The sequence below is a fragment of the Perissodus microlepis genome, chromosome 13 (genome assembly GCF_051167445.1).
Source record: "Perissodus microlepis isolate ML-2025 ecotype Zambia chromosome 13, ASM5116744v1, whole genome shotgun sequence".
NCBI classification, from domain to species: Eukaryota; Metazoa; Chordata; class Actinopteri; order Cichliformes; family Cichlidae; genus Perissodus; species Perissodus microlepis.
The window spans coordinates 18004360-18026872 of record NC_140473.1 but is presented as its reverse complement, the minus strand read 5'-3'; the positions used below and the strand labels follow the sequence as shown (position 1 = coordinate 18026872).

The window sequence follows — 22513 nt, the reverse complement described above, 5'->3', positions numbered from 1 at the left end:
TATTTTAATTGTTTTGAAAGGTTTTTGTTTTGCCAAACATTTGGATTACCAGTGATGCAAGCCAAGATGACTGCACTTGTTGCGTTCGATTAAAAAGGAAGCTAAAGGCTTTTTGACACAGCTCTCAAGTAGGTTGTCAATTTTTGATGTTAGACGACATCATTAGCATCAAGTTTGTATAAAAGTAATGACGTTTTTCTGGTTTCATTTTCCTTGAAAAGGACAGCATTTTAGGTATAAATTGATGGGGACATGAATTGTGGAATTTTTCATAAAACAACATGAAGTAGTAGCCAATACACAGAACAATGTAATTAACTCCCAGAAAATATTATGCAAACTCATTGCTTTAGAAAAACTACAGTAGTACAGCTTAACTAAGATGATAATGTTAGTACAGTGTATTCATTGTGAATATGAACTATAGGGAGATTTAGCAAAGACATGAAGAAAGGAAAAGAAAAAAAAAGAAGTTCTTGCCAAATGTATAGCTTCCTGGACAGTAATAATGTTAGGTGTGCTTCTAATCGTGATCAAACTACGCAGGCATTTAAGGAAAGCTTTTACTACACTTGCTTGCACTCTGTGAGGTCTAGAGGTCAACATGTTCAGTGAAAACCAAGCGTTTCACATTTAGGAGGAGGAAAAGTGAATGCTGGAAAGAGCTTTTTAACAAAGTTAGCTGTCTTTCTTAAAATCCCCTGCCAGATTTTCTTGTGATGGCAGGTAAAGCCGAGAGCCAGGTGAGAAGCAGAGAGAACTGACACATTTAAACAAATATTTTGCAGGATGCCTTTGCTACTTTAGAAATATCTATACCTTTTCAAATGCATTAAGTTCTTTGTAACATATAAGTTTGTCAAATTAATAACAAAATAACAATAGATAGAAAATTAGTTGCCATGAATACGCAAAGAAAGAAAGACAGAAATGAAACACAAAGAAATAAATGAATGTTAAATCAAAACCCTCACAAAGGACAGTGAAATGTTGAACGCACAATATTTAAAGGCACTTACATTTCACAACAGTTTCTCTAACTCCACCTTGAGTCATTCTGGAAATTGCACAATTACCATATTACCGTACTAAACAAGAGCATGGCTTCTAGCCTGCACTGCTAATACAGGTCATTAACCCCAACTGCAACTACTTTACACAGCAGTTTCACATCACCATCCATTTTGTTCTGGTTTCAAAATAAACAACCTAAAACAACCCTGAAATATAAAACAGACAAAGGTGGCTTACCAAAGTCTTGAGGGAGTAACTGCCATCTTTCACAATCATACCACCTTGTGACCAAAGTCTGTAATGTGATCTGTAATAATCTGACAGCACACCTGGAATACAGCTAACAACGCTGAATTCAGCCGGTGTGTAAACATGATCATTTTTATTTCATTAATGACGGTTGCTGGACACACACAGCTGCCAGCTCAACATAAAAACAACGTTAACTCAAAATCCAGACTTTTAAGCCAGCGAGGCGTGATTGCAGATGCCACGCTGGGGCATCCATTGCACCTGCCGCAGCATCGCGAACCACGCCACGCCACACAGTGTTATCCAAAGGAGATCAACAAATAACACATTTATATGCATCCCAACATCCTGATGGAATATTACAACTGTACTGACAGACAGGTTTCAGTCTAACAGAAAACGAGAAGCTGACTGAGAGATGTTAAAGGGAAGAAAGAAAACAAAATGTTGTAACTTTTCAAAAGCAATGTTGATTGAACTGATGAAACTTTGTTATATGTTATAATGCAAGACAGCTAGTTGAGAGGATGGCAGCTTGCAGGAGTAGAAAGTGCTCAGTTATGGTATCAACCACTGGGCTTTATAAAGAAACTACCATCTCTTGTTATATAAGCAAAATGTTGGTTCAGTAAATGTATGAATAAATGTATGCCATTCAAGATTACTACAGTAAAATAAATAATAATAATAAAAAATGACTGCTGTAAATTTCCTGACTCACTCAACCATGATTTTTATCACATTTGAAGTTATTGCTGTGAGTAGGACAAACGTAGGCTACCTAGGAGTATATTACCAGTGCTGTCAATAATAATAATTAAATTCAATTCATGATATATAGCACCAGTTCACAACAATTCACAAGAACAAATTGCCTCTAGGTGCTTTATATTGTAAAGTAAAGAACCAACAATATTAGAAAGAAACCCCAACAATCACACAACCCCCTATGATGAGCAAGGACCTGGTGACAGTGGGAAGGAGAAACTTCCTTTTAACAGGAACAAACCAGGAAGCTACCACAATAAGCTGAGGGTAAGGAGACAGAGAAGAGAGCAGAGGGTGGCGGGATAAAAGACAAACTATGGGAGAAAGAGCCAGATTTGGATGATAATGATTCAATACAGTGGTGATGTGTAAACAAACAGAGTTTAATAAGAAATACTGAATGCATTATGAGAAGTCCCCCAGCTGCCTAAGCCTATTGCAGCATAACTGAGGGATGGTTCAGGGTCACGTGATCAAAGGGTTACGCCTAGAGAAGATGTCTGTCTTCTGAATCCAAACTGGGAGCTATAAGGCTCTGACTCCCATTCTACTTTAAAAGAACTCTAAAAGTCACAAGTGAGTCCAAGAGTGAAGTGATCTGTTAGGCTAATAAGGTAAATGCATTTATTCATTTCATAACATTCATTTTAAAAGGATGAATGTTATCTTATAAAAACACTGGGGGCTCTATCAGAGGACAACACCATTAAATGGTCTGAAAAATTCTGAGGACCCTGCTGTTATAATAGATGGGAAGAAGAAGAAGAAAACAATAAAAAGACAACTCTGCAGTTCATTCCAGATGAATCCCAGGGATAAAAACCAAGCAACACCTGAATGCTATATGATGTCTGAACAACAGCTGTGTTCATGCGTGTCCCGTAAAGGTGAAAATATTTGTATAATGAAAAAATAAAGGTGGAGATTTATTTCATTGTATTTCTGTTATCAGAACCATGGTTTTCCATCCAACCCCATGCTTGCTGAGCCCAACAAGTATGTCATCAATAACTTCAAATCTTTACATGAAAAAAAGAGAGAGAGAAAGGCATCTCAATATTCTGGTGCAGAAGAGATGCAACATCCACAACCTTTCATCAAAAAAGGTCAGCACTAGCACACCCCCACATTTTAAACAAACCAATTTTTATTTGTGTGAATTTGTGACATAAATGGTTAGTTTTCAATTAAAAGGATTTTGCAAAACCAGTGGGTGTGTCTTCTTTTTTTTAAATTCCAAACATTCTCACATTCTCTTTTCTGTACATATTTGTATTAGTTTTATATCAATAGTGCCTCATAGTGGGACAATCTCATGTAGAAAATTGCCACATCAGGTGACAATTTTAGATATCAGAATAATGTAACTACTGTATTATTTAATTTTTTTTAAATAGAAAACACATATAAAGCTTTGGAAAGATGGAAAAGCAATGCCATAGGCAAATGCTGTGTAAACACTGTACCACATTGGAAGCCAAACAATGAGAAGCTGAGCTGTCAGTCGGAGGATGAAATAATTTCTTTGAAAATGTTTATTTGTAAAGCCTAATAGCAGGTTCTCCAGGAAAGTGAGGTACTGAGGGGGGGAAAAAATAACACATTTTCACTAAGTGAGACTTTGCCCACAGGGAAGCGAGCACAGAGACTGATGGAGACAATAAGCAAGGACCCTGATAATGGCAAAGTAAACATTTCCAAGCATCAACCAAGAGCCAGTAAGAAATTCAGCGCAAGTGAGCAATCTTCACATGATGTAAATGGGAAACTAATGGCCAAATGATGAAAATGAGCATGACTAAGCTCAGTGTAGACTAAGTGTGACACATGCTGTGGAGTGTGGTTAATAAAAAAAAGGTCAGCATGTGCGATTCAAATTAAATGTGTTCCAGAGATAGAACCTCTTCTTACCTCCGCTCCTGCTTTACAGGCTAATGATTTCGATACTGTTAAAATGTCTCTGTGCATTAGTATAGCCGGATGGCATTGTTGTGCCCACTGCCATGGGTTCATTTAAATTTGTTATGAGTAGCCATCTTACTAAGCATGCATTTGGTAGAGAAAAGGTAATGATTTCCTCATTAGACGATTTTCAAGAAAACAATAGCAATTCCCTGCTGAACTGTTTATCAGGTGAGAAACCGTATTTGGGTACCTTCAGTGGACACCCATGCTGGTCTCCCTCCCTGTCTCTGTGAGATTATCCACACTGCTTTCTCCCAGCCAATCATCGAAAAGTCACCTATAAGTGACATCATTATCCAATTAAACTCTAAGATGTAAAATGTGAATTTCCAAGTATTTCAGTGAGTGCCCTGTAAATGGTTAAAGACATGCTGTTGAATTATTTTTGCTTAGATATTTTCACTTAATGATTTACACTGGGAAATAGGGCAATTAAAGGAAGTGAGTGGGTACTCAAAGACCGAATGGAAAATGGGGGGGAAAAAAGTTGTTTAGGAAAATGTGTCCGCATTAATTTCAGTTTGGACGGGGGAAGGAAGCCAGAGTACTCAGGAAGAACTCACTCAGGGAGCCTATTCAGGCAAGCTCCACTTAGCATGGCCCCAGAAAGTAGACGATTCCCTCTGAGGACCTTCTTGCTGTAAGGCAAGAGTGCTAATCACACTTTATTTATTTTTGGCCCAGTTGATCTAAAGTTGCTAATACTTCTTAGCTTAGCTTGTTTTGGTTCATGCAGTTTGTTTTGTGGACTACTATACTTAGAGCATTTACTTATCTCTTATAACTGTGCAATTGACACTGCTGTCTCTTCCAAAGAGGTTAAATGAAAGTGAATGATATTTAATAGATTTAACATGCACTAGCTTAATCTACAATGGACACTAAAGGTCCCCTAAAGGTCAACACTATGAAGATAGCTTGCTATTTAGAAGAGCAAATCCTTTAATGCTTAACTGTCCTTGTAATGTTTAGCTGAAATTGCCCATATAGAGTGGCTCTTGTGACCACAGTGATTTTGACACAGACATTATCAACATTTAAAAAGCCTTTTAATCAGCGGCCATTTTTCCATGTGCATTGCTGATGGTGACAACGGATACAAGGTTAGGTGGCTAACCGACCTTTGTCAATATTAACTTGGGAATCAGGTTTATATTGACAAATCCTTGTAGGTGTAAGAGGTACTGTGCCCAGTATGTAATAAAGTAGGACAAATGCCAGAAAACATTAAATATGTCCTATAGTTATAATAGGTCCAGGCAGCACGACTATTTGGTTAGGTTGTATGTAAAACACCCGTAGGCCTGAAAGGTGAAACTAATGTCGATATGCCTTAGACTTCTGTTCTTTGTAATGACCAGTATGCAAAAGATTTTTCTGGCTGAATGTGTATACAGCACTATGCAGCAGTTTTGAGTGACTACTAATTTCTTCATATTTTGCTAGGAAAATAGGGGAAAAGGAAAATTGATTGAAATGTGCAAAGACACCTAAAAAAACGACAAAAAAAGAATCTGTACAATTCAAACAAGCTTGAAAGTCAACATTTAAAATGGCCACTTTATTCTTCAACATAACCTAAATTGGCTCAGGCAAGCTTTCTTATCATTTCTTTAAGAAGTCTTCAGAAATAATTCTCTGAGCTTACTGAAGGACTTCTTTGGATGCTGACTTTTGTTCCGTTCTCTGTCAAGATGATCACACACTATTCCAATAATGCTGAGGTCAAAGCTCTGGGGAGACTATTGTGTGTTTGTCTATCTAGGCATGCTTTTACTGCACTGGCTCTATGTGTCATATCATTGTTATACTAAAATGAAGCCTTTGCCTTTCAGAAGCTTTAAAAAAGGTATTGCATGGTGGATCAGTAGCTGATGGCACTTTCTGTGTTCGTAATTCCATCAGTTTTGACAAGATCCCCAACTGGGTGAAAAACAGTTCCAAACCATCACAGAACATCCACTGTCTGTTTCTGGTGAGCAGTATATGGATCAATTGAAGAGTCAGATGCATCTCTCAGATCGTAATCTGGTCTTTGTTGTTTTTTTCTTTTTCTTAAGGTTGTGGCTTTTAGATGCTCTCCCTCTGCTGTAGATAGTAATTTTTAGATCGCCCACCTCTTCTATTGTCCTCCACTTGTCTGTTTTTCTCAATTTTTTAGGGACACTGCACACCATGCTGAGATATGCTGAGTGGTCACTTAATGGGACCTTCTTCTAAAAATAGTATTTCATGTCTGTCAAACTCTTTATCTTTGTTATCTTTGATATTTTTCATAGATAACACAGGCTGCTAGTAAGAACTTATTCCTGAGAATGGTCAGGTTCAAGAACTGGGCGGAAAATGAGTGAAAAAGCATAGTTCAAAGAAATAACTTCACAATGCCACGTTTTTCTTTTATGACATCAGTAGATACTTTCCTGTGTTTTTGGTTATAGTCACTTGTTTCAACTCTTATTTAACATAATAATTTTGTAAAGTCTGATAGCTTTTTAAATAAAGTCTATTTAGAAAAAAAGCATGGTATGCTTTAGGATATGGTTATCTTGATTGACAAGTCACTACCCTTTGAGTGTACATTATCCTCAGGTTTCTCAATCAGATTCTTATGTGACATTTACTACAAAAATCCAAGATGCCAACAGCAAAAATGCTCAAATCCAGCCTTCAAAACATGACTTCACAAAGCAGTGAGTTAAATCACAGAGGCTACATCCATCTTTTATGTACAGACAGTAGGGTTACCAGGGTGACGAGTTCCACCCCATCTAATATCAGATTGTTTCCTTTACGAGAAATGTCAGTAGAAAAGAAAGGCCAAAAATAGCAAATACACATCAATCACTTATTGTTGTTAAATGTCACAAACTTAATGTGAGAAAATAATAACATAACATTTAGCTACATGGAAATGTAATTTTTAAGGAGCCGTGCTGGCTATTTCACACTTTTCAGCTCTTCTTGGTATCATTCACTGTACATCTCTACATACCCACAGGACCGATAAAAGTACCCATATGCATTATTTATACCAACTCAGAAAATATACGGGAGTATAATGTTTGTACTTTGTCTCACTCTCGCAGTTGGAGGAATAGCACATTAAGTATTCATTATAGCCCTTGTGCGTCAGTGTGGTGGTTACCAACATGACCAAAAATAAATCTCACTAAACTTTATTCTCTATCAAACAAATTTACTTGGATGCTTGAAGGCTGCCAAGGAAGATATTGTCTTTTAGCCCCTCACTGCTTCTATGTCTATAAATGAAAACAAGCTGTGAAGTATTCCATTCTTTAATATTTAAAACTTTCCCTGCGATAAAGAATAAATTCACAAATAGCACAGGCAACTGAGGGACACATAGAAAAAAATGCAGCTTGGTAAACAAAAATAGCCTTTGTTTCCAGTTTCTTATAGTTTATTACCATCAGGAAATATAACATGTACTGTTCTACAAATAAGCATGCAATATATTGATTGTTGTAGCACAAATGATGAAAAGAATGTATCTTTACACTCAGCAGACATGGAAATATGTCTTTGTTGGGTTATTCAGTTGTTAAAATGAACTTTGCTAAATGTTCAATACTTAGATATACTTAAATGGCATGGAATTTGTAATTTCATGGAATTTATAAAATGTGCACTTATACACACACACACACACACACACACACACACACACACACACACACACACACACACACATATATATACAGTAAAAATGGTATTTGGTATTTTAAAATTGGTGTCAACACTTATTTGATTTTGTTCAGAACTTATACAAGTAATACCAAGATAAGCATTTTGGATGGGCCAGTTAGGGCAGCAGCAGCTATTATTCACATGTTTTCAGTGTAATATAGTGTATACAGATGAGACAATATTCTACAATGCACAGTTAATACCCACAGTATGAACAGCACAACGATCACATTCTCATAATGCAGAAATACTGTAGGTATTTGGAATATATATGGAACTGCCTAATGGCCCAGTAGTCAGTTCAGTGGTTCCGTGCGGTTCGTGAAGCTTGGACAGTTTCCATAATCTGAGCACAAGATTTGATGTCCAAATCTCAACAGTCTACTACAGAGACCCAAATGTCAGTAATATTTAGTTTGACAATTTTTCTCTTCACCTTAGGTGAATGCATTCAATTTCCTCTGTTACTGGCAAGGAGGAAGTTCTCACATCCATCTCCTCAACAGTCTTACTAGGGGTATAAGTTGACTTCCAGCGCAACAGTACAATCTTCTTCAGGTACTTAACTGTGTTGTTCTTGACACTAACAAAACAGAAGGTATTTATCATGCTATTGCTCATGGCAATACACTCAATAATGTAAAAAGCCACCAGTGAGTTCTTCTGGCGGGAGATAAGTGTCGGGTGGAAGTCTCTCAGAATGGTGAATCCAAAATACGGTGCCCAGCACAGGATGTATGCGGTCAAGATTCCGATCAGGACCATCACTGTCTTACGGCGACAGCGCAGCCTCTTCCGTATTTGCTCTGTCTGAAAACCTGGGACATTTTTGAACCACAGCTCGCGGGAAATTCGGGCATAACACATTGCCATGGCAATCACAGGGCCAACAAATTCCACAGCAAAGACAAACAGGAAATATGACTGGTAGTACACTTGCTGGTCCACAGGCCATATTTGGGCACAAAAGACTTTGTGAGTGTTTGAGGTGGCGCCTCCATGAGGGTACATGGTCTCAGAGGCGAAATAGGCAGAGGGAATTGATATCAGAATGGGAACAATCCAGACTCCTGTTATCAGACAGTAGGCAGTTTGGTACTTCATACGAGGCCTCAGAGGATGGACTATGGCCATATACCTGGAAGAAAAACAAGACAACTGTTATGCAATATTAAACAGCATATTTAGCAATCTGAGTGTTATGGAAGTGCCATAGTTACAAAAAATTATATCTAAAATTGTATGAAAATATAACATTATATTGAAAGAAGTCATTTTAGTATGGAAACATAGATAAAAGAAATATGTATGTCCATATGTAAAGGAAGACAGAGGCAATAAAATGTTTATTGCTACAAATAATTACTTTTTAAAAATCATTTATATTATAATTATTCCTCTAGACACAGCTAAAAGTTTAATATTTACACATTTAAATAAAAAATGCTAATATATTGATGTACGACAGCCCTGGTTTTACATCAAACAGATGATGAAGACCCAAAAACTATGTTACTTCTTGTGCCCGATGTGAACGAGAGCATTATCATTATGGTGACCACTATTACATCACAGAAATGTTGCATCATACATTAAAGGTGATTTCAGGGAAACTTTGTATTGATTAACGGTGATCCTTCCCTCATAGTGGAAAAGTAGATAAAAACCATGATGGCAATATGGCCCCACGGCTTTAACAGAGCCACCAGCTTCCCTTAGGCCAACCACCAATTAAAGTATGTAATCATATTGCAATAGTTTTAAGGATGGGTAAATTTTGTGTGTGTCTGTTTGTGTTATTTCCAAGGGCCTTTTTAACATGAAAATGGAAAAAAAAAAAAACTTTTCACTGCAGCCATTCTGATACGACAAAATAAGAGAAATTTGGTATGGTTCTGTTGTGTTCTGACCTACCGAGGGACCACAAATGGAACGGTCCCTATATGGCACTTTCCCGTTTGACCACTTCATACAACATGCCTCATTCACCCATTCAGGACACCTAAATGCTTTCTATCTAACAGCCACACACATTCATACTCTGACGAACACATCGGAAAGCAACTTGGGGTTCAGTATGTTGCTCAGTGATACTTTGGCATACAGACTTAAGCTGCCAGTTATCAAACCAACAACCTCCTGATTAGTAAGTGCCCTGCTCTACGTCATGAGCTACAGTCACCACAAAGCAACCCTGAAATAAAAGAAGCTAAATGAAATTCATTCATCATTATTTTTTATTTCTTACACCTGTGCTTTCCCACACGTCAAATCCATTATCTGCTATAAAAAAAGGCTTTTAAACAGCTTCTGTTTAATTAAGCACTCACAATGATTGCACCTGTGGCCTAATAGCGTATTCTTAACAGCCCCTCAAGCATATAAGTCTGAAGGGGACAGAAATGGCTACACTTTGCATCCTCCGGAGAGGTTTTTTTCCTACTTACTCACCAAATATAATATTGCTGATATGCTCACTTGCCATGTTTCATGTTATTCTTTTTTACATTTGAAGACGGTCTTTACCTAACATTTACCAAATACCTTATATTTAACTTAAAGATGGCCCCTTTGGGACCGTGGAGAGTTACAAATATCTCTGACGTTAATATACATCATTTTTCAGATGTTATAGAGATGAGAATGATCAATTATTTAGAAACAAGTTTCTCATCATACCAGTAAGATGGATATTGAGTTTCTTTAAGCACGGCTCCTGTTTTTTACTTAAAATTTTTCCAGCTGCTATGTAACATATCTCGTGCCTTCATTGCCAAATATTTTATTATGTTCACCAGTTAGTCACTTACGGCATCTGCTGATGATGCAAGGAAGATATATTGCTATCTGAAAATACTATTGATATCTACTTTAAGATAAAGTACTGCTAGTGAGAGACTGAGCTACTTGACTACTAGTCAGAAATGTTCATGTTTTGAAATGCATTTTTTAGTAGGATGACCTTTCTGCTGAGCCAAAAGTTGAATGTTTGATATGTAAGTATTTCCTGCTCATTTCATTTGTATGCTGTAGTATAGCATGCAAATGATGTGCCAGAAAACTGAATAGATAATATCACTAGGACAGATGGAGATGGACATGAAAAAGATTCATCATAGCAGAATATCTACCTGCTGCATGCTAAACAGAATATTAAGCGGATCTGTTTATACTGAGCTTCTTCAGATAATGAACAGTCAAAAATGAATTAACCAATGTTACTAATGTGCTCTTTGAAGCACTAGTGATAGTGTGAACACATATTTTTTTTCCTTATTGACAATGTATTAACACTTGAAAATAAATCTGAGCCATGGTTAACTTTTGCACAAAGGTACAAGACTATACTATATAGAGCAGTGTTTCCCAACCTCTGCACATAGGTGTGCCGTGGAAGATTATCTGGTTACACCTGCTGCGTCCGGCCTGAGTAACGGGCATTTATTTTGGTGGTCTGACAATCTGATAATGTTAACCAAACTGTCAGTTTGGTCAAGAACCAAATAGCATGCAACAACGTGCCTGATACCGTCAAAGCACAACCCACATGACACACATACTCACTGAACGCCTTCTTCAGATGCAAAAAACACATATAGACTGGCTAAGCAAACTTCTGTGTTCCTTCAAAAATGGGTGGTCTACTGTTTAATGGCTACGGAGGGAACAACATTGTTCCTCTTAAATCCAGCAGTTGGACTTTGCTCTCCTGTAGGAGGTCAAAGTGTTTCTCAGGAAGTCTGAAGCATGTGATTCCCCTGAAGTGGAAACCCACCATCTACCTGATGTTGCAGAGGCAACCAGGGTACCCCCACAATGTCCAGATCCTAAAGGAAACTGGGTCAATTTCATCCATCCCTGGGATCTCACAAGTCTTGACTTGTCTGATGGTTTGACAGAATCATCTTGAAGCCAACCAAAAGCCTGACCAAACCATGACCTCCCCAAACACCTCCCACAGTTCTTCAGCAAATGTCAGATGTGAGTTCCTTTTGCCTTAAGGGCTAAACAAGCGAACCAAACTTAATAGGATCATTACTTCAACTTGACAGTTCCTTCCATAATTTGGTTTGAGAATTGCCACTAGGAAGCAACAGCCACGATTCCTTGCAGTGGAGGAGCAGAACATGATTCATTGAGACAGTGTCCCTAGCCTACATCAGAATGCTGCCCAAGTTCTGCCAGAGGTGAAGATCTCCCACCTCTGCAACAGATGAGGTAAAGATCTCCCACCTATGAGCTCCAAGATGGCCAAGGTCTCTGAACTGCCATTTGATTTATGAGCACAAACAAGAGCTGGGATCTTTTCCCCTGTCCAAAGGCAGAGGAAAGCAACTCTGAGGAATACTGCACTTAGCAGGGTGGGATATAAGTATATTGGCTTGGCTCATTGCCCTCCCCACTCTGGACAGCTCCAGAGTTCAGCTTCTCTGCAGGAGACTAGCTCCAGAACCCAAGCTGCTCATTGAGGCATGCATGGCAATATATTGGTGGTAACACCTCAATCACTAGCTCAGGTTACTTCCCCACCACAGCAATAACATTCCATATCCCAAGAACCTGTTTCAACAACTGGGAATGAGACCACACAAGCCTCTGCCTTTGACTACCTGATTCTCATGGCCAGATTTGGTAGTCTTAGAATTTCATATCTGCCTTTTGCAAATGATGTCATTCTGTTGGCTTCATCAAATGATGGCCTGCAGCTTACATTGAGGTGGTTGAGAAGTGAAACTAAACTAGCTAATACCTCCAATCTGAGGACATGGTTTTCTGGCAGAAAAAGGCGGCATGCCCACTCCATGTTGGGAATGAGTTGCTGCCCAAAGTGAAGTTCAAGTATCGTGAGGCCTTGTTCAAGAATAAAGAAAGGAGAGAGCAGGGGAATGAGACATGTATTGGTGCAGCATCTGAAGTAATGTAGATGCTGTACCTGTCTGTCATAATGAAGAGAACATGAAAGCAAAGCTGTATATTAACTGTCCATCCACATTTCCACCATCACCCATAGTCACTTGCTGTGGTTAGTGAATGGAAGAAAAAGATCACAGTTGCAAAACTAAAAAACTGCTTCCTGTGAAGGGTGGCTAACTCTACCTTATATATATTGTGAGAAGCTTGGTCATTTGCAAGGAGCTCAAAGTAAACCTGCTACTCTTCCAAATAGGGACCAACTGGTGTGATTCAGGCACCTTACTGATCCTTGTTTTTGTATTTATGCTTTTTCCCTGTTGGATTATGCTTGCAGACTTCTTTAAACAGCCTAATAAAGACTCTCATTTTTTGTTATTAAGCATATCTGTATTTTTCTTTTGGGTTGATACCTCTGCATTCAAACGCTCATCATAATCTCTTGGCTCTATCACTCAGAGAAAAATACTGTGTTGTTTTCAAGTGAAGTAAAGACCTCAAGTTCAAAAGACAAAGACAAAGAATTGCACAGAGTTTTCATATCATCCCATTACAGCTGAATAAAGCAGTGTACAGTTTTCAAAGTTTTTCAAGTTATATAATCTCTATACACTTTATACACAAAAATGAAATCTTTTTTTCAAATAAAAAGAACTGGATCTAATTGCACATCCATGCAGACTCACTCACACACATACAGAAACTCACCTGTCAACTGCAATGGCAAGCAATGCGTTTGTCGACACGTAGAGTGACACAGTACGGAGATAGTTCACAGAGGCACAGAGCACCAATCCATGATCCCAGGAAAGCTGCTTAACCACGTAGTAGTCCACCAAGAATGGGCAACAAACCACTGCCACAATGAAGTCGGAGATGGCCAAATTAGCAATGAGCAGGTTGGTTAGATTTCTGAGTTTTTTGTATCTTGTCAGTGTGGCAATGAATAGGAAGTTTCCCAATCCACAAACAAGCATGATGCAGACAAGGACCACACCGATAACAATGGTGGCAACAAAGAAGGCTTGACCCTGTGTGGTATCGGGGATCTCATCTGGAGGGATGCCATAGTCCATGTCATAGTTGTCCATATAATGATCCAGCTTGCCTTCTCTGACATTTTCCTGCATCTCTCTAGAAGGTCCTACCATGAGGCTGATATTTGACTCTCCCATATCTTAGCAGACAATCCTTCCTTCTTTGGGTTTGTTTGTTTGTTTGGTTTTTAAATTGAGAACAACTTGAGCCAATAAATTAGGTATTAAATGTTCATACTTTGTGGTACATAATGCATTCCAGAGCTAAGATGTTTGCGTGAAGATAAAGTATTTCAGCATGCTGCGTCTTCTTTGGAAACAAAAGGACATCTTCACCTGGAAAAGACATCCCAATTCAGCATTACTCATGCAGGGTCACATTCATGGCAACAAGATATGATCACAACAAATTACATGATCGCAATGCTTCACGCTTAATCGTGTTGGCAAGTGTGACATGTCTTTGATTTTTCCTGATGAATATATGTGTGGGTAAAGACATCTAGTCGGTGATTTTATGTAATTTATTAGGACCTTGTCACTTTACTGCAAACCAACATAACAGACAAGGCTGATCCTGATGACAGTGCCCTTTATTAATTGCAAAATTCATCACTTTAAAGCCCCTGCACATGAGGTAAGAAACACTAAATATGGCAACCCATCGCAGGAAAAAGGGCACATTTTAACAGGATAAAAACGGATTTGTAGTGATAAGCTAGTGCAATGCAATTAACCCGACTGACCCAAAACAGCGCACAATATAATGTGAGAGAAAGCAGGGAGAATGATACAAAAAAGTAGAATGAAAATTATTTCTAATAAGAACCATACAAATCAATTCATAGGAGCGTTACTTATTGCTGTCATTGGAAAAAAGAGACCCCCGAAAAAAGCAGAAATATATAGATGAAATTCAGCGTGAAATTGAAATAATATTTCAGGCACTTACCAGCAAACATTGATAAATGTTCCGTGTTTTTAAAGTTTAGGATAAAAGAATAAATGAACAAAGTTTAATTACCCGCTCTGTGTGAGGTGTGAGCGCAAGCTGAAGAAGGTGGTTGTTAACGGACAATCCAGCCGGTGGAGACGCAAGGTCTCAGCTTTGCTGCTCACTGATTAAACTGTGTGTGCTGATGTGACGACTGCTTCTCTGTCCTTCGGCACTTCTTCACAAGGAAAAGTTGCGTCTGGTTCTCCTCAGCTCCAAGTGATAAATCTGACGAGGAGGCGCAGTGAGGAAACCACACTCGTCTTTCGGGTGGAGTGAAAAAAGGGGGTGGGTGTCAGTGTATGTATGTGTGAATTATACCTGAAAGTTTACCAGTTTAATAGACGTCCATAAATGCGCAGCTTGGCATGGATAGGATGTTTAGCTAAGCTAACATTTAATATAAGACTAAATGGTTAAAAAAGAAAATAGACCTATACATACGGTGAGGCTTTAGGCATCACACCATACAGAACAGAGAGTCCCTTCACCTTTTGTGTGTTGTGTTGTTCATCGCGCCACACTGTGGTTTATACAGATGATTAACTCCCGACTGAATCTCACTCAAAATGCGTGATTTTCCTCCCGTGGGAGGAAGGGTTAGCTCATACATATTTAGTAAGTTGGAAAAATAATTGTAGTGAACTTGTCTGCAAACAGTTACTACATACACATCCAGTATGGAGTAACACTAGCATGTTACCATGATTATTATTAGAAAACAGAAATGACTTTCCTTTTCTGGTGCTACTGCTAAAGGGTGGATACCAGTTAATTAGTTAATTTGGTGGAAGATTGGTTTTATGCAACAGTTTATTCTTCTTCCTATTCTTTCTCTTTTCTGGCTGGCAGGGTTTTAGGCGCAAGTCAGTGACACAGAACAGAGCCATTATATTAGATAAAGAGAGTAGCTATGTGGTTTTCTGCTCAGAGCTTGGCTTTGACCCTATGCTGACCTTTTGAAAGCAAAGCGCACCACCTTTGACACTTCTAACCCACAGCAAATTTATATATTTATTTATTTGGTTATGAACATGTTCTTTCCCAAGTCTCGGGTGTGGTGGCATCGTGTCTACTTATCTTCAAATCACATCACCAATTTATGACATTGTTGCAAGCTGCATTTTAATTTGCATGTATTGTAATATAAAGGAAGAACAGAGAAAAGAAGGGATTCCAGAAAATAAAATAATAATGCTTTGCTTTGCAGAAAGGATTTAAATTCAGCTAACCTAAAGTTTAGCTAAAGACTAGCCTACAGCCCTTTTTTTGTCAGTTTTCCAACAACATATTGCAAATTTATGCAATATGTTGTCACTGTCTTACTTGCAACAGTGTAAATTTAAAGCTTGATTTAAAATAGCTGTTTCACTTCTAACCTTATAGTAGTATATTACAATATATTGGTTAATACTAAGTTGCTCCATAAGATGTAATAAGCTGTCATTGTCTGTCTTTCTCAGAATGCTTATGCAATACCTAGTATTCTTCCAGTGTAGAGCTATGCTGTGTTCTCATTTCCATAGTTCTTTCATCCACACAGCTGGTCCAGTATTAATTTTTCTTTTCTGCATTTCAGTAAAAGTAACTTGTCAAGATTAAATAGCTCATAGTCTATCATGATTAGTTCAGATTTACTTGTGATGGCAGCACAATGCACAAATCATACACGAGCACAAATAAAATGATGCTTCCCATTATGGTGAATATAGGTATTCAGTGCAGGACCAAAAAACTTCCATACAGAATGGAAGAAAAATTGATGTTGCTTATTTCTTAACTCCAAGAATTAGACAACTCTAGTGTGCTGGCAGTTAGCATTGCTCATTAAATGTTCACAAATCCCACCATTATTCTGATGCATGGTATTGTCTTTGTGATATAGCAGAACCTAGAAAAATTCACTGAAAGCACTTTTGAAATATTCTGATCGGTCTATTTATTAATAACAAGTATGCAAATGAGTCAGGGTATCTGTAATAGCAGCACGTTTTGGTTTTGTGTTATTACTTTGCTGCTTGGGTTAAAGACCGTGTTTCACTTGTAGTGTTGTCAAATTTTTTGAGGGGTTGAGAGAAGCTATAAATATGATTCTAACCTTATATAAACAGTCTGATTAGACTGTATGACGTTTCTGATTAATTCTATGTATGATCTGCTTTGTAGAATATCAATACCTGAAAACGTTCATTGAACACACTATTCCGCTATCTGACTGATGAAACTCTGCCTTCTTCTGTGCAGTTGTACACATACACACACACACACACACACACACCTACAAACACAATTCATGTTTTGCATTCAATCACATGTTTACTATTGACAATAACAACTTGGTACAGCTTGGGAAAACAGACACAAACACAAACACACAAACAGACAAACAATGCTTTGAGCACTATTTGTCTGTGATCAGCCATCCTGAACTCAGATGAATACACACAGACAGCAGCACTGATGACTTTTAAGGCTCAAGACTGCTGTTGCTTACAATACCTCTGACAATCATGTTTCAGTAGCCTCAAAATGCCTTTTGGAATCCTCTCCCACTGAGCGTAGCCAGTTGGCAACTACAAGTGCATTTTAAACCTAAGGATGGATAACAAAGACACAAGTGAAACAGCAGACAACTACTCCTGTTATAGACTTTTCTTTTTTTGAACAACACTACATCTACACTCCTGTTCACCTGAGATGAAAGAACTGTCTTTGCATGTTCCTATTAGTTTTTATTACCCTCTAAATATTAGCCACTTGCTCAGCCTTGCTGTGTAACCCAGGAGGCTTGACCAGCAGGATAAACACCAAGCTTTCATTTCCAGCTAAGGGCAGCTCTATAATCTCACCCAGGCCCCAGATTTATTGCTTCTCGTAACCATAGAAAATAGATAGAAAAGAGAACAAGGAGAACCTGCTTTTCTCTCCTCAGCCATGAATAATATGCACAAGTTACAGGTTACAGTGTTTTCAGGGAATAAACAGCAAATGAATCAGAATCCATATAAATATATTTCAGGGGTTTTGAATTGGAACAGAAGCTGTTTGTTAAAAATGTTGGTTCTGTCAAGGACAACGGAACACATTTACAAGTCCATTCGTTGGTCTGGCATAGGTAGTTTTCTGTTTCCTTCTCAGTCATTCATTATCTCTATGTGTGAAGTTGTGTGTAAACAAGTTATTAGATGTCCAGTTGTCTTTCTTTGCTTATGCAGGAAACAGGTTGTATTGATCTGCTAGTAGGAGTCCCTCTTACAATGCTGATTGTAGGAAAGAAACAAACTTTCTAAATGAGGTCTAAATGAGCTTTGTTTAACAGGCAACATGTTAGGGTGCCCTTTAATGTCAGTGAACATTTGTTGTAGTGCTACAGTTTAGTATGTGGAAAAGACAATTTCACAATCAAATCTCAGTGACTTTTGTTTGAAAGAGAAAATATATATATATTTATATATGTTGACATATGCAATGGTCTTTTCTACATTATGTATGAAGACCCTGATGAAGACCCTGGAGCGGCTGGTCCTGGCTCAGCTTCGGCACCTGGTGAGCTCATCATTGGACCCACTTCAGTTTGCCTACCAGCCTGGCATTGGAGCGGATGATGCCGTCATTCACCTGGTGCGTCGTTCCCTCGCTCACCTGGAGACCGCTGGGAGCACTGTGAGAATCATGTTCTTTGATTTCTTCAGTGCCTTCAACACTATTCTTCCCACAGTCCTGAAGGACAAGCTGGAGAACTCTGGAGTGGACCATCACCTCACTACATGGATTTTGGACTACCTCACCAACCGACCACAGTATGTGAGAACTCAGGGCTGTGTGTCGGACAGGGTCGTCTGCAGTACGGGGGGCCCACAGGGAACGGTTCTGGCTCCGTTCCTCTTCACCATCTACACTGCAGACTTCTCCCACAACTCCACCCAGTGCTTCCTGCAGAAGTTCTCTGATGACTCTGCAATAGTTGGCCTCATCACTGATGGGGACGACAAGGAGTACAGAGAACTGACACAAGACTTTGTGGACTGGTGCCAGCTGAACTACCTCCAGATTAACACCAGTAAAAACAAGGAGATGGTTGTAGACTTCCGCAGGCACAAACATCCTCCACTGCAACCACTGAACATCCAAGGTATGGACACTGAGGCTGTGGACAGCTACAGGTACCTTGGTGTTCATCTGAACAACAAACTGGACTGGTCTCATAATTCAGACGCCCTCTACAGGAAGGGTCAGAGCAGGCTGTACCTGCTGCAGAGACTCAGGTCTTTTGGAGTGGAGGGCCCACTCCTCAGCCATCTTTTATGGTGTGGTCTGCTGGGGTGGCAGCATCTCTGCTGGGGACAGGAAGAGACTGATCAGGCTGATCCGCAGGACCAGCTCTGTTCTAGGATGCCCTCTGGACCCAGTGGAGGTGGTGAGTGACAGGAGAATGGCGGCTAAGCTGTCATCCCTGTTGGACAACATCTCCCACCCCATGCAGGAGACTCTGACAGCACTGAGCAGCTTCTTTAGTGGCAGGCTGCGGCACCCACGGTGTGGGACGGAGAGATTTCGCAGGTCTTTCCTCCCTACTGCTGTCAGACTCTACAACAAAAACTTCAACTGATCAAACACACACAAACCCACACATGTGCAATAAGACTAAGTGCAATATTCTTTTCTGACAAAGTTGTATTTTTACTCAGTTGTATATAGAATTTGTATTCTATTTTTATCCTATTGTATATTTTATTCTATTTTATTCTACTGTATATAGTATTTTATTTTATTCTATTCTGTACAGTTGTGTACTGTATTTATTCTTATTATATTCAAATTTTGCTATATAACTTTTGCACTGTCCACTTCCTGCTGTGACAAAACAAATTTCCCACGTGTGGGACTAATAAAGGTTATCTTATCGTATCTTATGTAGTGATGTAATGTAAAAAAAAATAAATAAAAAGGAAATTGCTTTAAAAAAAACATTTCTTTGAAACGCTGCCTACAGATAAAGATGGAATATTAAAACAGATCATACATAAAACCGACATACTGTAGTCATGTTTATCATGTCAAATTGTAATCAGTGAAATAAAACCCCTGGAGTCAAAGGGAGTGGCAAATATTGAAATAAGTCACCCTATTGTCAATCATTTGATGCAAACAATAAATCTCTAAGAACACTGCAAGTATTTCTTGCAGCACAAATTTAACTTCCAAGAGAAATGTGCCAGGCAAAGCTTCTGCTGTCCAAAAGAAAGCCAGAGAAAAACTAATGTGTTCAAGTGAACATAAAAGCAAACACTATGCCTTCAAGAAACATTTATTCTGGACATCTGAATCCTTTTATTGCTTGCTTATAATAGCAGTAGACATGGTTGACTAAAGACTGCTTCCCAAGAGAACTCACAGCAAGTGTGAAATATGGTGGCTGAAGTTTTCAGACTTTAGTCTTTGGTTGAGGTTACTCTCAGCCTAAACCTCTCAGCTACATGGAAGCTTCCAGAGTGCTTGGCATATGCTTGTTGTAAGCATATGTTTGTTAAGGTTATTACAAGAGACTGGAAAATTTTCGGCATTGTGTTTGACAATAAAATAACACTGTCTTTTTAGCTAGAGTTGTACCTTTCAGCAGGATGGCGATCCTAAGCACATGGCTGAAATTTATGGGAGACATACTGATGCCAGCATGCTAGAATGGTGTACTATGAAGTAAAGGTGAAATGAAACAACAACAAAGGTGAAGCCAAAAAACAACCACTGGTGATAATAGGTATTACAACAGTGATTATCAACTGTCTTTGCCGACCAAGACTTTCTGCTTGAGGCAAAAATGGTGAATTTTCTGCTTCATTTGACTTGTTTTTTGGTCAAAATGGATCAATTGAGTGCCACCTGCTACTGCCAGAGACAATATGAGACACAGGTGTTAGAGACACATAAAGAATATAAAAAATAAAACAAAAGGCAACCATTGTTGCTGCAAATATGGAATGGGAGAACTGCATCACAAAATCATCAGTCTTGTGATGTTAATATATTAATATATAATATATTGATTTATCCACTCAGTAAGCTCTTAGCTCTGCCATTCATTTCTAACACAATAGCTGCACATTACTTTAATGACAGAAGTGCAAAATGCTTTTTTTCTTTTTGTTCGAATCAAACTGATGTTATCTTTTGTCTTGCTCTAATTTTACAGCGAAGCTTCTCTCACCCATATTAATGAGATCCAGCTCAACAGGTTGTATATATTCATGCATTGAGCTGAGACCGTGTATCAAACTTTGAATGGCATCAGAATGTTTAAAGTGGTGCTTACAGGTGATTTTATAACCCCTAAAAAATGGATAGACCGCAATTTTTTTATTAAACCTTTATGAGGATAGCTATTTAACTTTGTACTTTTTTAATAAATAAAAAAGCAGATATGACACAAAAACGAATTCAATTAAATTATTAGTTTTCCAGATTATTTGGGGACAAAACTGAATTACCTCGTAATCTACATCTCCACAACAAATATTTTGCACAGTCTTTACGAGGTTTTGATAATGCTTTAAAAACTCAAATATGCTTGAGCAGCCTTTACCCCTGGGACTATTACTGGATGTCGTATATGGGAAATTAAATGTTTCCTCAACATTTTGGTGAAAAAGAATTCTATAATAATAATTTATGTAAATAATATTAATTATTATAAGAGACTGAGTGATTGATTGGTTGATCATTTATTTGGATCATATATATACATGTATACAAAATATACATATACACATATATATATATATATATGTACATATATACATATATATAAAATAGACTGGGGCACACTACTGGGGGCCCACTACTGACCCTTAGGGGACTCCACAAGCAATTTCCATGTACCCAAATCTAAATTCTCCCAGCTTCACAAACTGTTGTATTCTAGATAAATAACTTCTGATCCAGCTCAGTGCCACTCCAATTATGTCATAACATTGTAGTTTATTTAGTAGTATTGAGTGATAAACTGTATCAAATGCTTTAATGAATACTACAACTGCGTATTGTTTTAGGTTCAGTACAATTCTTATTGCTTCCATTGCTTTAATTATTATCCAGTGAAGTTCTACTTCTCCGAGTTTCTCTAGTCTATTGCTAAAAAGTTTTTTTTCCCAAAATGTTTTAAAATTGAGAGAGGAGCGTTACTGACCTATAGTTTGTGAAAAGGTGTTTATTCCCTTCCTTAAAGAGTGGTATTACCTTCGCAATTTTCATTTTATTTGGAAATGAACCAGTTAAGAAAGATACGTTGCAAATATATGTTCAAAGCTTTGAAATACCATAAATTTTTTTTACCAGTGTCATATCACACCCATCACAATCAGTAGATAATTTATTTTTACACATATTAACAATACATTTTACTTCTAACTCATCTAGTGCAAAAATCACTGAAAACATGAATATGGATTGTTTTGAAGTAAAGTTTCACTTTAATTCATTTATTGTATATTGCCTCTTTCTTGTTCTGTAATCTTTGCTGCTAAATCTGGTCCAACATTTACATAAAAGTCATTAAATCCATTTACTACCATATATAGAGAGATACAGACATAGATGTATAAATAGATTGATACTGTGAAGTTAAAATATTTGAATCTTAACTAAATTGTTTATTTAGTAGTTTGAATTTTATACTGCAGCTCAGCTGTCACATGGCATATTAATTGACCAAAATATGCTGAAGCACTGACATAATACATACATAATAAACTACTTTCTGGATCTGTCTATAGACACAATATGACTGACCTTATAGCATAGCTTGGAGAGCAAGAAAAAGAAATCTTCTCTGTCTCTTTCTCACACATACTGTGTGACAATATGTGTG

General features: G+C 38.0%; 1 protein-coding gene across 2 annotated transcripts; it reads right to left on the bottom strand.

Annotated features, from left to right (window-relative positions):
• Positions 1-7357: 7357 nt before the first annotated feature.
• prokr1b (prokineticin receptor 1b) lies at positions 7358-15053 on the bottom strand. 2 transcript variants are annotated; one of them, XM_084949663.1, is made up of 3 exons: positions 14608-15053; positions 13327-13991; positions 7358-8845 (listed from the first exon to the last, which is right to left on the bottom strand). In XM_084949663.1, the coding sequence occupies exons 2-3, from the start codon at positions 13791-13793 to the stop codon at positions 8140-8142; spliced, it is 1173 nt and encodes a 390-aa protein (XP_084805789.1). In that variant the 5' UTR covers positions 13794-13991; positions 14608-15053; the 3' UTR covers positions 7358-8139. The 2 variants fall into 2 exon arrangements, with proteins under 2 accessions (XP_084805789.1, XP_084805788.1); XM_084949662.1 differs by having other exon boundaries at positions 14680-15053.
• Between the last annotated feature and the right edge of the window lie 7460 nt (positions 15054-22513).

What these genes read in the sequence shown, in the direction of transcription:
- prokr1b (XM_084949663.1), bottom strand. Translation starts at nt 13,793, where the DNA reads ATGGGAGAGTCAAATATCAGCCTCATGGTAGGACCTTCTAGAGAGATG. An exon ending in CTTGCCATTGCAGTTGACAG is followed by an intron (nt 8,846 to 13,326) that starts GTGAGTTTCTGT and finishes TTTTTCTTCCAG; the next exon opens with GTATATGGCCATAGTCCATC.